This window comes from Montipora capricornis, chromosome 7, assembly GCF_036669925.1.
Source record: "Montipora capricornis isolate CH-2021 chromosome 7, ASM3666992v2, whole genome shotgun sequence".
NCBI classification, from domain to species: domain Eukaryota; kingdom Metazoa; phylum Cnidaria; class Anthozoa; order Scleractinia; family Acroporidae; genus Montipora; species Montipora capricornis.
Window position 1 is genome coordinate 12,411,442 of NC_090889.1, and position 16,756 is coordinate 12,428,197.

A 16,756-nucleotide genomic window follows, 5' to 3' on the forward strand; every position below is an offset into this window, starting at 1 on the left:
CCATCATGAAGACATTTTAAAAAGACAACTAAGTCGAGACATTCAAGCCAGTAATTAGTGGCAATCACTTCGGTTTGATTAAGCGATCCTTATATGACAAGTTACTACTATTTCTTAGTATAAAGCGTGTAGCTCGTCTTTGCACTTTTTGAACTAGGAATAAATTGCTGATACCAGACCATAACTGAGAGCAATAGCAAAAGTGCGAACGCACTAATGAACAGTAAAGACGCAACAGCGCAACACTTCAACAATTCCTGCGCAGTTCCTTCTAATAAAGCCCAGTAACCTATTTGCTTTAACAACTATCATGAGTATATGATCCTTCCAAGAGGTGTCATTCAGTTGAGACAATCTCCACATCTATAACATTTATACTATAGCTACGATATGGACTAATACGGTTCCTAGATATATTCAGATTACTGCACTTTGTAGGCTGAAAATGCTATTCATTTGACAAGGACCAGGTTGTAAGCGAAACTAAATCCTGCATTAATTTAAAAAAAATCAGCATCATTTTTTATGATCCTATATCATTTAGAATCGTCAGCAAACATAGCCAGCGTCGCACTGTTAATAGGCCATTTCCGAGTTCATGTTCGCCTCTTCTTTAAAGCGAGTCTATGTGCGAAGTTTTTCTTATGAAAATTAGTTTTCACTCATATGCAAAGAAGAACTAATTACCATCACAAAAACTTGTGGAAGGAGGAGGAAGACGTGAGCTCGGAAATGGCCTATTACATTTGGCATGTCATTTACAAATAATAGAAAGGGAATGGGTCCTAGAAGTTGCCCCTGGGGTACACCTGATCCAGTCCATTTACTAAAAGATCCATTTGTAACCACTCTTTGACGTCTTCCAGTTAGGTAAGAGTAAAACCAGGAGAGTGGGGGATCATCGATTCTAAACGTTTTTAGCTTCGACATGAGCGTTGCCGGGCACACAGAATGGAAAGCCTCGACCTAGCATGCGCATGGGCAATAAACGCTTTCGCTTTTATGGAACTGTTATGATTAGGATGTCGGTTTTCACTTGTTCGCTCTTGTTTTCCTTCAATTTTGCAATGTTGGTGAATCCTTCAGCATGGTGTGAGAGAACTTCCTCCTATCGATACTCCTATTTCTATTAGAGTTTCCAATCGACTATCGTCCTTTGATTTCTCTGTTTGTCACATGCCCATGTTGGATGCCATCTTAACGGGTACTAAAAGTTTAGGTCCTTTTCTTTTTGTTTAAAAAAAACTTCCGGTCATACGAAATAGTTTGAGCACGAGCCAATGTAGATTTGATTTAAAAACGCCATGCCATGATCAGGAGCCCATTACCACAACATGTCCTCTACCTCTGAAATGACGGTTATCGACAATTCCTAATTTTCTCTGGATTGACTATTAGAAGTATACCTATTAGGGATTAAAGGCAATGCCGAACAGAAGGCATGTGAGCTATTGGTCAGTGTCTGGTAAAGGTGAAGTCTGTGGAGAAAATGTGGACCCGTCCATGGCTGTTTATGGCGTGAGGAAGGAGAAGATTCAAGGTATTTACCAAAGTAAAGGAATGGCCTGTTCTGTCTACGTCAAAAAAAGATGACGAGGAAGTGGCGCATTTTGTGGCTTGGTCTGGTTTAACTAAATACGTAAACAAAGCAGCTCAAATGAATCACTTTTCAAGTAAACGCTTTGGAGAACACTCGGCTTCAATCGATTCGAAATCAACCGTTGAGACGTTTGGTCATTTTTTTGTCTTTTCCAGCGGGTTCTATTTTTGCTTCGGTTTCCTCGAAGAAGTTCCTTATTGCTTTTAGACCTTTACAAAAAACAAGAATTTATCACGGACTTGGAGGCTTATTGCTTTGTTGGGCCTGAGAAACTTAAACTGAAATTAGAGTACCAAAGAGACACTCAAACGCATAAACTACTGACAAGTGACACAAGTGGAAAGGACAGAAAGCTGGAGTGGTCTTCTGTGCTTGGGAGCTCCAATCATTGTCAAAGACAAAAAGATCTCACCCCGCAATAGTGGCCGATGGTCTGTTATGGGAGTAGTAGGACTCAGTAGGAAACGAGAACTTTGTCCACGTTTTGTTGAGAATAAAATATTTGAACAAGATGCAAGTGGTCCTCCCTTTAATGACGAGTTACATGAAGTAGGTGCTTCATCTAACACGAGCCAATCCCAGCATAATGCAAGTCATCCCACTGATGAGTTACATGAAGTAGGTGCTTCAGCTCACATGAGCCAATCTCAGCATAATGCAAGTCATCCCACTGATGAGTCTTATCGAGGTAGGTGTTTCAGCTCACATGAGCCAGTCCCAATATAATGTAAGTCGTCTCACTGATGAGTTACATGAAGTAGGTGCTTCAGCTCACATGAGCCAATCTCAGCATAATGCAAGTCATCCCACTGATGAGTCTTATCGAGGTAGGTGTTTCAGCTCACATGAGCCAGTCCCAATATAATGTAAGTCGTCTCACTGATGAGTTACATGAAGTAGGTGCTTCAGCTCACATGAGCCAATCTCAGCATAATGCAAGTCATCCCACTGATGAGTCTTATCGAGGTAGGTGTTTCAGCTTACATGAGCCTGTCCCAATATAATGTAAGTCGTCTCGCTGATGAGTTACATGAAGTAGGTGCTTCAGCTCACATAAGCCAATCCCAGCATAATGCAAGTCATCCCACTGATGAGTCTTATCGAGGTAGGTGTTTCAGCTCACATGAGCCAGTCCCAATATAATGTAAGTCGTCTCACTGATGAGTTACATGAAGTAGGTGCTTCAGCTCACATGAGCCAATCTCAGCATAATGCAAGTCATCCCACTGAGTCTTATCGAGGTAGGTGCTTCAGCTCACATGATCCAGTCCCAATTTAATGTAAGTCGTCTCACTGATAAGTTACATGAAGTAAGTGCTTCAGCTATGCAGAAGAAAACTAAAAGCCCATCACAACCAGAATTAATTAGATTGTCTGCAAAACTTGCATCTAAATGGAAGGTTCTTGCTAGAGTTTTAGGCTTTGATGAAGACAGCATCGAAGTTATCGAACACGACTACAAAAACTTTGTTGAAAGAAGCTATCAGTCTCTTTTGATATGGAAACGGGATCAAGGTGTTAAAGCCAATTACGAAGTGTTAGAAACTAGACTAGGTGATTCTCTCGTAGGGCGAAGGGATTTGGCATAAGAGTTTTGTTATTTTCATAACGTTTAATGTTATTAATGCATACATACTATACTACTTCTACCTTATTTCCACGCCTTTGTACTTCATTTGCACCAATTTTTAAAGTGAATTATTTTTATTGTGTATTTGATTATATTCATATAGATATTTGCGCGCTATAATTTTTAAAATTATATTATATTATTATATTATTATTAATATTCGAAATCAATGAGTTCACGCAGAAACTGTCATTCACTCTCGGCTCATCTTATTGACTCTCGAGAGCTCTCATCGAATTTGAACCTGCTCATTTTTTTCATGAGAGTTGGTAAAAGTTTTGTCTCGTTTGGCCGCGCACAAGAGTTTAAGCAAGAGTTTTGCGGTCGGTAGTTACAGCTTTTTTTTTTTTCAGCAGGCTGAGATAAAAAAACACGAGAAGAACGCGAAACAAAAATGCAAGAAACTTCAATTTTATTGAATCTGACGCGACCAAATTCATAACTAGCCTGGTTCTCTTATTGGCTAATGGAAAAAAAAAACTGAGAAAATCCGTCCAACTGTGAGTGAAACTGTAAACTTTTTAACCAATAAGATTTTATTAGCTGTTGTAAGTAACCAATCAGAGAGCGAGAAAAGATGCTGACAATGTTCACGTCAATTTGAATAGAATTCATGAGACGGCTGTTTACAGCGTCTTTCCCCCTCATTTTATCCCGCAGCTCCTGATTTTCACAGCTACTTTGACAATGTTATGACGCAAGAGGACTAAAATGGCGGAGGACAAAAGAACCATTCTTATTCCAATTAGGCCTTGCTAATTACGCATTGCTATGTTCGCTTTGTAGTTTTTGTTTTTGTTTTTGTTTTGTTTTATAGAACAGACTATATACAGACTATTTCGGATCCATGAAAGACCAACCGGCTTTGGGAAGGAGAGGCTATGGTCTCGAGCGCACAGATTCTGGTTTAGGCTTCTACACAATCTTTCCAGATTCTGCACACGCGTGCTGTTTTTTTTTTTTCGTATTCTTTGATTGCACTCACGTGAAAAGACGGCCATGTTAGTGCCAAAACAATTGAAAAATGTAGCTCAAGTTTTGCGTAATAATAGAGTCAAATTCCCAAGAGACTTTTTCGCTATTGTTCTTCCACCAACATTCTCTATTTTCGAATTCCCCATAATACACTTTGTTTGCCCCCCAACCTTTTGCATAAACCATTGTTTTCAAATGCTCTTGGGAATATGCAGTGTCCCCAAGAGCATTTGAAAACAATAGTTTATGCAAAATTTGGGGGGCAAACAAAGTGTATTATGGGGAATTCGAAAATAGAGAATGGCCGTCGTGACGTCAGGTGCAATCAAAGAACTGTGCTAAGTTGCCATAGAGAAAAAAAAAATGCGGTTATTAATTCATGTGGATTCCCTCGTATTTTTTTCTTGAGTTCATTCAACTGAAGCTACTTGGATTTTCCGCTAAATTTAAACGCTCCAAAAAGATATAAGAATGGATGCCCCAGAAAATCTGATAAAAAAACTAAATACATCGAAGTCCTTAGAATGCTTGCATTACTTTCTTTCCAGTTAGACAAGATCCTTTAATTCAAAGTGGTACTTCAAATACACATTCACTGCATTCATCGAGTCCTTCATGGAAACAATTAAACCAAACAAATTGACCTGCTCTCAACTGAATGGCTTCATAGCTCTGTTGGTTAGCGCAGACGTCTTGGGTTCGAATCCCTTTGAGGTGTCTAATAGCCTTTTTCGAGGTTAGTTTTTCTCATTTGCATTTCAATGCAATCTAACCTGAATGCGAGGCAATTTCGGGTTAAAGCTACAAAATAGCCCGAAATTGCCTCGCCTCCACGTTAAATTACATTGTAATGCAAATGAGAAAAACTAACCGTGAAAAGGCTATTGCAGCTCTGTGCTCAGTTACCAGGCCTTGGAATAAAAGCAAGGCTGGAGTTGACCTTGCTTTGATACAAACCCAACTGCTTTTCTTATGTAAATAGAAACTCGTCAGCATTACAACAACATGATTTACATAAAGAAATAATGGGGATTGTATCAAAGGAAGGTCAACTCCAGCCTCGCTTTCATTGAAAGGCCTGGAAACTTAACACAGAACTGTAAAATGATCTTTTGGTTTAAATTGTCCAGGTAAGACCGAGGGTCACTTCCCTCTTTTGTCTATAACCCGCATTTAATGTATAAATTAATTTCATAGGGCAGTTTCATTTCCAGACAAGACAGCACAAGACCGTTTCGTTTACCAAATTTACTTTAATTTGACTGATTGACTCTAAGAAATGTTTACAATGTTACTTCAGTTTGTCTATCAGGTCCCACTATTTATATTAATTATATAGTTTTTCATTTTTTTGGGAATTTCCTCACGTTTTGTACTTTTTTTCTTGAAATTATATGTAGGTAACTTTAGAACGAAATCACTTTGCTCGCATCGTCGAAGGTCTTTTTGAAAGCCGTGAGTAAGCCAAAGCTGAAATGGCGGTTCCGTTCCAAGCAAGTAAGCGGAGATTAACATCTTAAAACCCTAAAGGTTAATAGCAAAGCACTTTAAAGTGCAACAATGACAACTCTTCTTTTACAACTATAGTATGTTTGAATAAACATAAAAAGGGTTCGCGAGCTTCCTTTCTGAAAAATGATGATTTCTCTCCTACATGTATTTTGTTTCCCCCTCAATTAAGAGGAGAAGCCAAATGACTGATTATGTTTAGCTGGGCCACTATTAAGCAAGGGGTCACTGAGTTAAGGAGTGTTTATACACCCTGATATAGGGTACTAATACTCCCACATCTCTTTCGTGCCACACATACGTGAATTGATATAATCTTAAGCCCCTTGCTGTATTATTCCTATCCTGAATATATTTTGTTTCCCCCTCAATTAAGAGGAGAAGCCAAATGACCGATTATGTTTAGCTACGCCACTATTAAGCAAGGACTCACTGAGTTAAGGAGAGTTTATACACCCTGATATAGCGTACTAATACTCCTACATCTCTTTCGTGCCACACATACGTGAATTGATATAATCTTAAGCCCCTTGCTGTATTATTCCTTTCCTGGATATATTTTGTTTGCCCCTCAATAAAGAGGAGAAGCCAAATGATCGATTATGTTTAGCTACGCCACTATTAAGCAAGGACTTACTGAGTTAACCAGTGTTTATACACCCTGATAAAGCCTAACAATACTCCAACATCTTCTCTTTCATATCACACCTACGTGACTTGATGTAATCTTAAGCCCCTTGCCGTATGATTCCTCTCCTGAATATATTTTGTTTCCTCCTCAATCAACAGGATATTTTTCTACCACTTTTCGATGCCGCTGTTGTAGTAGGATTAAAACCTCAGCATCAATCATACCGAATACTCGATGATGATCACACTGGATTTCGATTTAGGTCTCCGAAATAAACTACTGCTGGTTCCTACAAAATCTTGGAAAACGTTCTGCTTATGATCGCTAGCTAACGATTGTCAAACCTTGTCGGGTTTGTTTATATTTTACTTCGCAAAGCAATTAATTATTGTAGCAATTGTTATACTAATGAATATTCTAAACAATATTGACTGATGCCAAAGGGAAAAAGATATTGCGTTGTTCTGCATTAGCACAGATGTCGATAATGATTGCCAAAACATGTCACAATAATTTCTCATCTAGTTAGGCTGGAATAAAACTGAGACTGATCGATTCCGTGGTCTTTTGGAGTTTACGACATTAGAACAAAAGTGCGTGTTAGGGTTGCCTGTCTGATTTTCTACGCCTTTTCCCATCGACCTAAAAATGAAGTAGGACTAGCTTTTGGTTTTCACATTTTCTCTGACTCTAAAAACTATTATTGAATGACAACTAGTTCAGCAAGCATCTACCAAAATTCAGTGATTTTGTTTCTTCATGATCTCATGCTTGACCACTTTCTTCTTGAGGTATTTGCATTTGTGGCCCCACGAACTGCTCTTGCATCATCTTCATCTGCTGCACCCACGTCCTCAACTCTTGAGTATTTTGCTCCATCGTACTTTGATTCGTCCACCAACGGGAGGTACTGCAACATATAGAAATAATAAGGATTTCCTCAGTATCATGCAATTAGTTTTTACTTCTTTTTCTTTATTTTTTTGGCTTGAAATAAAGTGTAATCGACAAACTGAAATTCACCGTAGAAATGTCTTTATGCCCATCACCCGCAAGAAAGTGACCAAAAACTCCGACGATAAAGCACTTTAAACTTCACGCGTTTCTCGTAAAGAGTTAAACACAGATATTTGAAGAGGAAAATAATGACATAGATATTGGATATTGAATCCAGTTGCCTATCAAGGTTTCGAGGTATCTAGAGTGAATAGGTAAAAAACGATATATAACATCACGTGCACTGGGAATAAATACATTTTGTAGAATTTTGAAAACGTGTCAGAGTGGGTAGCCCTAAATAAATGGTAGCATTCTAATTTGAATTTTACTTTACGTAGAACTCAACCCATTTTCAAGATCATTTTCCCCTGCTTTTTTCTTAGTTTCCTGTGGATGGCGGGTGTGCCCTCACCTTTGCTGGAATCATGCGTTCTATATTTGGTTATTACTTAGAAGGTACAATGCTCATTAAATAAACGGCCTAGTCCAACAGGGCTGGACTAAATATCCCAAACATATGTGGTATTAGTATCTGTTTCCAAGAAAACAGAGCTCGCTCAAAGCAAAGCCTTGCCAAAAACATCAGTCCTTATGCAGGGAGCGAAAAAAAAAAAAAAAAAGCACCTTGAAAACGTCTTGTTACTGACCTCTCCTTCGATGAACGAGCGCAACCTCTTGGAAATATTTACGAAATCAGGGCGAAGTATTGGGACCTCTTGCCAGCAAATCTCCATCAAGTTATACCTGATGATAAAAAAGGAGGAGACGAGGAGCCTATATCTCCAGCAATTATTCCTTCAACCCTTTCGCATGAAGGTTTATGCTTGGATATTTTTCCGCTGCAAAATGCTTTGATTCTACTTTTCAGGTCTTGCGACATTTTTTGATGGATATAATGCCATTGCTTTTGATCGGACATTTTGATGTTGATTTGGAAACGTATTGAAAGATATATAAAGCTCTCCGGTAAAGTATAGCATTAAACACTAAAAATGACAAAGAGAAAGTATCTCGTTATCCCAGACTTGACGTAAGGGACGGTTACTGCTTATACAGATAAAAGAGGTTCTTGATATAGAATTTATCTGTGACTTGTTTCTTTGAGAAGATATAAATGGTATTCGTTGTGAATAATAACTAAACCTTAAAGCAAAAAAGTGGAAATTAAAAGACGCCCAAGTTCTGCTATTGCCAAAATCTTTCTCCTTGTAATAAATGAGTTATTATTTCTTTATTAACCAAAAATGCAAATTAAATTGTAAATAGAAAGGGACAAATAATTTTTGAAAAAAAAAAAAAACTTATCTAAATTTGCATTTTAGTGCGGAGACATTCGAGGACCTGTAGAAAAGAAAGCACTGCTTTTGCTATGCTTTCTGTTATACGAGGCCCAAAATACTTTGGATCAAGATATAAATTCGCCAGAAATTTGAAAAAAAAAAAAAAAAAAAAAGCAAGGGGAAGCCAATCTGGTGTGGTTAACACATCACGCATGCGCACAACCAATTCGCCCGGACAATTAGCAGCCATGGACAGCTGGTATGGCATTGCTGGGCCTCATCAGCATGGAGTGGCTAACGTTAACATACCACGTGTTGGCCACTTCGGGTTGGTGTTAGCGTGTGTCACCTTCTTTTTTTGTTCTTTTCACATAGAAATAAATAAAAACTCGAAAGAAATTTTCTAATAATACTAATTGCATATAACCGTAGGACGACTGCAAAATTTTTTGGTTATTACAAAAAATAATACTAAGTGACTTAGAAAAACATTTGACAATAAAAAATTGCGACAGAACATTTCTTAAAAAAAAGTTAAACAAAAATTTTCTCACGAATGAAGTCCATTTGGACGATTGACAATTGACGGTTTGGCTTCTTTAGGTTTGAGATCTTGTTCTAAGTTCTTGCTTGCAAAAACTGGTTGCAAAGTGGGGCCAATCCATTAGTTGAAACTTGATCTTTGAATAATCGACTAATTCTGACTCTGTCAACCTCGTCAGTATTCAGTAAGCATAGCGGAGAGAAATACTGACGACAGCAACATGGTCACGACCTCATTGAAAAGCTCTTGAAACGAGGTTGAAAGTCAGAATTAGTCTACCATACAAAGATCAAGTTTCAGCTAGATCCCAAGCTTAAAGAAGTCAAACCATCAATTGTCAATCAGCAATGCGTTATTTATCATTTTGTATGTGATCTGTGCGATGCTACACAGCCCTTCACCTTTTTCAACTTGTTGTTGAACACAAAAAATTCGACAATCGGCAAGTATTTTCATGAAGCGCGTGGTAGGAGTGATGTTTTGAATGAGAGCCATTTCAAGATTATGAGAAAGTGCCAAAGCAAATTTGATTTTTTCGTGTTTGAATTGCTTTACATCAAGAAATTCAAACCTAACCTGAACGTCCAAACGGACTCCATACGTGCGAAACTTTTTGTTTAACTTGTAAACTATTTTCATCTCCTATTGTTTGCCTTAGTATTTATAGAACTTAGTTTTTATACATTTTTGACTTGATAATGACGTTACGGTAACGTCGAATCGTCGTCGATTATTATTCAGCTTTTTAGCTTTTTAGATCTTAGAAATTTTTTAAGAAATGTTTTGTCGAATTTTTTTATTGGCAAAAAAAAATTCCGTGTGTTGAATATGAGATGGTAAAAAGCGAACGAGACGCGAAGTTGGGTTTAACCAGTCTCATATCCAACAAGCGGGAATGCAATAATTGCTTCATTAAATTATCAATAAATACTGAACGCTTGGACACTTGCAAACTAAGACCAATCAGTTTCCAGCTTGGCAACACCTGACACAATCGCTTTCCACATTAGGTCATACGAGGGGCGGTTGTAGAGGAAGGCTTCTGGGGGTTAGTTTTTATACATTTTTGACTTGATAATGACGTTACGGTAACGTCGAATCGTCGTCGATTATTATTCAGCTTTTTAGCTTTTTAGATCTTAAAAATTTTTTAAGAAATGTTTTGTCGAATTTTTTTATTGTCAAAAAAAAATTCCGTGTGTTGAATATGAGATGGTAAAAAGCGAACGAGACGCGAAGTTGGGTTTAACCAGTCTCATATCCAACAAGCGGGAATGCAATAATTGCTTCATTAAATTATCAATAAATACTGAACGCTTGGACACTTGCAAACTAAGACCAATCAGTTTCCAGCTTGGCAACACCTGACACAATCGCTTTCCACATTAGGTCATACGAGGGGCGGTTGTAGAGGAAGGCTTCTGGGGGGGCCCCCCCCCCCCCCCCCTCCTCCTCCGAGACGACCTGCAGCCTTCTAAAGTAGGTAGTATTTTGCAAAAAAGACACCCGTCAGTTTATTCCTTTCTTAGGGGCGCACCCCCTTCTAAGAAAAATTCTCTATTCGCCCCTGCATGAGTTGATAACCGAGATTGACTGAACTCATCAGAAAGCTAGCAACGAAATATCCAAGGTTGAAAATTTAATAATTCTTTATACTTTTCAGAGAGTAACTCATTGTGAAACAGTCGTTATTCTGCCTGACCAGATTCTTTATTATGTAATGGCTAGGAAGTGTCCAACCACATAAGTTGGAATATTTGTTCTAGTCCAGGATCATTTGTTCACTTCTTTGTCATAACGTTTGCCCTGAAATTTTTCCTTCAAATAAGACATATTGCCTGGAGTGCACTATGCTTTAAAATAAATAAATAAATAAATAAATATATAAATAAGTAATCTTGGCCTTACAAAAGCCGAGTTGCTTATTTTTAAAATGTGGACGGAAACTCACAGGTTGTTTGCGATGTGTGCGGGCTTCGGCATGCGATATCCTCTTTTCAACTCCGCCATTGTCTTGCCCTCAGACCAACCAGGGTATGGAATGCCTCCTATTGATGGTCAAATGTTTTGTTACGGTTTTTGTTGAAATGAGATACAAGTTAAGGCTTTAATGGAAGATAGCGCCTGAAGGCGTTTACAGAGGATTCGTAGTACCAATCACATAAACAAATATAAACGTGAGAATCAAGCAGAAGCTCGTTAAACAGCAAAGTGATTATAAGAAAAAAAACAACAACAACAAACAAATAAAAAAACCAAAAAATTCAGTAGATGGGAAAATTTTCATATAAATTCACCTGAAATAACAATTTTAGGTATCGAGGATTTAGAACAAACCAAAACCGGCCAAGAAACACAAATACACAACCAAAAATACCGCGGTTAGCCATGGGAGATAACAATCGAACTCACACATCCCTGCGATATCCCTCTTAATTAAAACTTTTTAGCTTAAAATAATTTCTTGGGTACCCACCAATTGTGAATATCTCATAGAGAACGACTCCATAGGACCACCTGTAAGACAGAAACACAAACATACTCACACACACGTTTTATTTAGGACTGGGTTGCAGAGATGCATGGTGTAGGGATGGCGCAATGGTGAGAGTACTCGCGTCCCACCAATGTGGCCCGGGTTCGATTCGCAGATTCGGCATAATAATTAATTTATTATTATTATTATTATTATTATTATTATTATTATTATTATTATTATTATTATTATTATTATTATAGTACCATACTTCCACAGCTTATGTAAATATAGGTGAAATAAGACTAATGAAAAGAAGATGAAGATGATCACACGGTACTCCATAGAAATTACAAACACTTAAGATATACAGACGACTCCTAGCTCTCGATAGGATATTATCTAAATGTAAATCCCAGTTACTGTAACACGGATCGGACTGAAATGTTACACCCAGTAACTTCAGACTGGGTTTTCTTTCTATAAAAGTCAGAGGAAGTGGTAAAGCCTTAGTGGGTTTGCCTTTAAGAAGTATTAGTTGCATGCGATTAAAAGTTGTCCATTCAACAATAGATAAATAATATAAATTAAATCATCAGCAAATTTTACAAGCGAATTTTGATTCGGTGCGATGACCTTGATATCACTGACTATGATAGAAAACAATATATGGCCTAATACAGTCCTCTGGAGGACACCTCTATTAATGTTTAAATGATTCGTAACAACGCCATCAACAACTCTTTGTTTTCTCCTTGTCAAAAACTAATAATCCAGGCATCATGTGTAGGTTGAGTTTGTTGATTCTCTACTATTCACAGAGAAGTTTTTCTCCGGACATTCCAGTTTTCCCTGGCTCTCCTCAAAAACCAATATTTGACTTAATATGCTTTGATTGTTGATTTCAGTCTACAGTGTCCCCAATCTGTGCTCCAGCCCTAGAACGACTAGACATGTAAATAAAGTTCATTCCTTTTCTTTTCTTTACTCAAATAGTAACAATCGGATCGAGTTTGCACGCAGAGACCAGTGCGACTAACTATTCATGTTTATATACCTTAAACCAGCCAAACGGGGTTGAAAAGAATCGCTTTCCTCTTAGGCGCTAACTTTATTGCATTTCCTGACCTGATACAATTGTGTCTTAGGCACTAAATACTTCAAAAGCCTGGAAATTTAATCGTCAAAAGCACATACACATCACTTTTGGTTGACAGATTTGCAGGATCTCCAAAGAGTATCTCAGGTGCCGTCCACTTTATTGGCATACAGCCCTAGGGAGAAAACAGCATTGCATTTTGTGTTAAGTGTTAAAAACAGAACGCCAAAGAGGTACACAGAGAACAAAGCGAAAGGGAATCCATCAATAATGTAACCCACCTTTTTGGCATTGCCATGTCCATATTTAAAGTTTTGGTAAGATAACCCAAAATCAGTGACCTTGCACACACGGTTTTGATCAAGAAGTACATTTCGTGCTGCAAGATCACGGTGAATAATCTACAAAAAGCAAATAATCAACGTTAGTCATGCTCGCGTATAGGATAATATGTTCTGTAATCCCACCTGTAGTGATGAGGTGCGATTTGCATTTCCCTATCAACAAGAGGGCTGCAAGCGGGTCCAAAGTTAAAGCTTACTCGAAATGACTCAGAGGAAGTTAGTTACTAGGTATTATTATACATTGGTGTCACAAGCTCGATTTTGATTGGCTATAAGCACGCAGCGAATTCTTGCTTGCTCTGTTTCTCCTACATCATACCTATCGACAATGTATTTTATATACGTAGAATTGACGTCATACATAGACACAGTAGTTTTATGCATGCAGAAGTGACGTCACCTGACACAGTAACCAGCAGAGAAGAGGAAAGAAAACTTTGCCAACCGCGGAAACTTTCTTTGATTTACCGCTCATCCAAAGAAATGGATGAGTCAGTCCTCTTGCCTTTACAAATGCAACTCAGGAATATGCATAATAAAACAAGCCTTCGGCTTCGGCAGATAACACAAACTTTGGCCTATCATGGGAAAACCGAATCCAATAATTGCTAATTAACTAATATGATTAGAAAATAACGTTGTCTGTTCGAGCTATAGCCAATGTTCCCCAATTACCGACTTACAGAGATGACTGTAAAATTATCATGACGACCACGGCGGCGGCAGATCACACTATGTAATATCAAGGCATAGGTCGGCGTATCGTTCTCCAGCGTTATCCCAATGTAGGAAACCCAATGTTTAAAGCGCGCGCTAGTACGTGTCACCTACAGCAATCCATTTCTTTTCGATATAAGAATATGATAGCAAAATGATCACACATTTTTGTCTACATAATGTCAAACACTACAAGGAGTAAGCATATCGCATGATGTATTTCGTAGATACAATCTTAATCTGTGAAAGATTACAATAAGCAACAATAGTACCATATCGTATGACATGCTTGCTTCGTGTCACATACCCCTCTGGATGCCAGGAACACCATTCCAGTAGCAATCTGGTTTGAAAATGACAATAGGTCATAGGTCTTCAGTGGCGCTACTGCTAGTTTTCCGCGATAATGTTTGTCGAAAATTCCACGGCTTTTTCTCAGGTACCCCAGAAGATCCCCACAGGGTAAGTACTCCATGATCAAAATTGGCTGTACTGTAAAGGTTACACAGAGTTTGGACAACTTCTATAATGCTGCATTCAAACTGTTAGCTTCTCGGAAAGGTGGATATGGGATCTATCATTATTACGTTTAGACGCTTTTAAGAAGTAAACAAATAAAGCAGTATTTGCGTGGCTCTGTGTTGGAAGATCACAGTTTGGTCAACCACCTTTGTCAGCATCGCATATTAGCGGCTCACCTTGAATGAGCAGAGGGGATGAAAATGAAGAAAAGGGCGAATATCTACACATTCCCCAAGTTAAAGGTTATGTCACCCAAGACTAAATGTAAAAGTGAGAAAAAGAAAAAGAGACATGAATTAAATAATAATAATATTAACTTAAAAAATATATATATTGATCAACGTTACTCATAATTTCCACATATTTGTATAATTTCTCTGTATGATGGAAAGAACTGTGTGAAAAACTTTCTATGAAGAAAGTATAGTGAGTAAGAGATGATTAAAAATTTAGAACATATTTTTAAAGATAAAATATACAATTGTCATGCAAAATGTACAATTCCTTTAAATTATTTATCTCTTCCTGGTGGTCTTTGCAGCCTGAGTCAGTTTCTCGCACAAAAAAAAAAATAATAATAATAAATAATAATAATAATAATAATAATAATAATAATAATAATAATAATAATAATTTTAAACTATATATCGAAATTAGTTAAAATTTTAAAAACTAAATTATATCTTCACGATAGAAAACTGTTTACAATATGTGAATAATTTAAAAATGGGAAAAAGACAATTAAGCATTTCTAAAGAAAAAGGTAATCAAAAATCTAAGCCTAAAATTATGAGTACAAATGTAACGGACCAGCTACAGCGAGAGTAAAGTCTTCTGAGACCTCACGAGATTTGAAAGGATATCTAGAGCCAATAATAATAATAATAATAATAATAATAATAATAATAATAATTTTCAAAAACTTTTTTTCAAACTTTTTTTCTTCTTCAAATATGTTATTTATTAGACTGTTCTTAGCAAATATGTGAAAAAAAAATCGGGGGTAAACGTGCTCGTTTGAGAGAAAAGGAGCATTTATTTCGCTATTGGGCTGACACCGCGGCAAAATGAGTGCGCAGGCTTGAGCCACGCGCGAATCGTTTCCACGCGCCAGGGACTGGTACCAATTAAATTTGCAATAGAAACAACAGCGCGACTTAGCGCGACGAAATGGCGGCAATTTAAATTCTCTGTTTGTTTTCATTTTGCGATGATAAGGACAATACTACTTTGATAAGGTTTAAATTTTGAAGAGAGCTTCCTGAAAGACTAATCTTCCGTGTGTCTTTTCAAACCAAAAAACTATAGTTCAAACCAGGAGAATTTTACCTTGCATTCGAGCGCTAGAGCAAAAGGACGAAGTTCGTAATGTTATTAGTCGCGATGGTCTCTGCGTTGGTAAACCTCTGGGGGAAAAACTGTGCTCTGAGAAGGAAAACGCCGGGTAAACATCTTTGCAAGGGCAGAATGATAATTCCTTCTGCGAAGATGGCTTATGTTGCTCCTGCTGAATGAGGAAATCGTCTGTTTGTTTCATTGGAATCATTTGAAAGTGAGAAATAAGCTTAAGTTCTTTTCATGCCCGCATCCCACTCATTCGGCAACTTGGATAAGTCACTTACCTGCCCTCCATTCTCATATTTTACAATACTAGTTACTTTTACAAGAGCGAGGCAATAAAATAAAGAAAATAATTTTAAGAGAGGATTGCAAAAAAGTTTTGAAACTAAGTATAAATTTGACTCCAATGCTACTTGATGTTTCCCTTTTACTTGGAGTTTGGTAGTAGTCCATCGTTGAAAATATTTTTCCAGTATTTTTCCTGCAGCTGGCTGGTAACTGTAATTTTTTTCTCCAGCTTTGTCGATCACCTTGTAGAGCCTTGTTGGGATGAGGGTGGGGAGACATGAGAATCATGATAATGAAATAAGAAACCATTCACCTGCATGTGTTTGGAAAATACTGATTTCACTTTTGCATGCATTGCACCAGCAAAAATCCAGCCTAAATTTTGCACTGTGTGTAAAGATACTGAGAGAGGAATGTAATCATACATCCAGCAAGAAAAGAGGCATTCTGCTTCATACTCTACATTTTATTACGCACAACTGATCCAGTTTCACTACCCAATGATAGACCCACAATTGCTCTATCTGGACCCACAATGACTCTATCTGATTCCTTTTCAACAACAACAACCACAACAACTACTATGGTATGTGTTACCACAAAACACAATATACAGTAACTCAAATATCTCTCTAGTTTTATTGTTGTAAGTACCGTATATTCATTATTAAGACTATTACAAGTAGGAGCATTCTCAGAAGTTAATATCCAAACCCATGCTCAGCAAGAGAAAGACCAGAATAACATACAGCTGTATTAATGAAAGTAAGACAGTTTACTTGAATTAAAAAACCAAATTAT

The 16,756-nt window shown here is 37.5% G+C and overlaps 1 protein-coding gene across 1 annotated transcript in view; it reads right to left on the reverse strand.

Annotated features, from left to right (window-relative positions):
• Positions 1-5,526: 5,526 nt before the first annotated feature.
• LOC138055650 (inactive tyrosine-protein kinase 7-like) overlaps positions 5,527-16,756 on the reverse strand; it is a 73,957-nt gene continuing 62,727 nt past the window's right edge. Inside the window, exons 13-19 of the mRNA XM_068901535.1 lie at positions 14,112-14,296; positions 13,025-13,144; positions 12,842-12,918; positions 11,645-11,685; positions 11,120-11,216; positions 7,992-8,088; positions 5,527-7,255 (exon numbers count right to left, since the gene is read on the reverse strand). Of these exons, the coding sequence (XP_068757636.1) occupies positions 7,103-7,255; positions 7,992-8,088; positions 11,120-11,216; positions 11,645-11,685; positions 12,842-12,918; positions 13,025-13,144; positions 14,112-14,296 (770 nt within the window). The 3' untranslated portion in view covers positions 5,527-7,102. The remainder of the gene's footprint in view (positions 7,256-7,991; positions 8,089-11,119; positions 11,217-11,644; positions 11,686-12,841; positions 12,919-13,024; positions 13,145-14,111; positions 14,297-16,756) is intronic.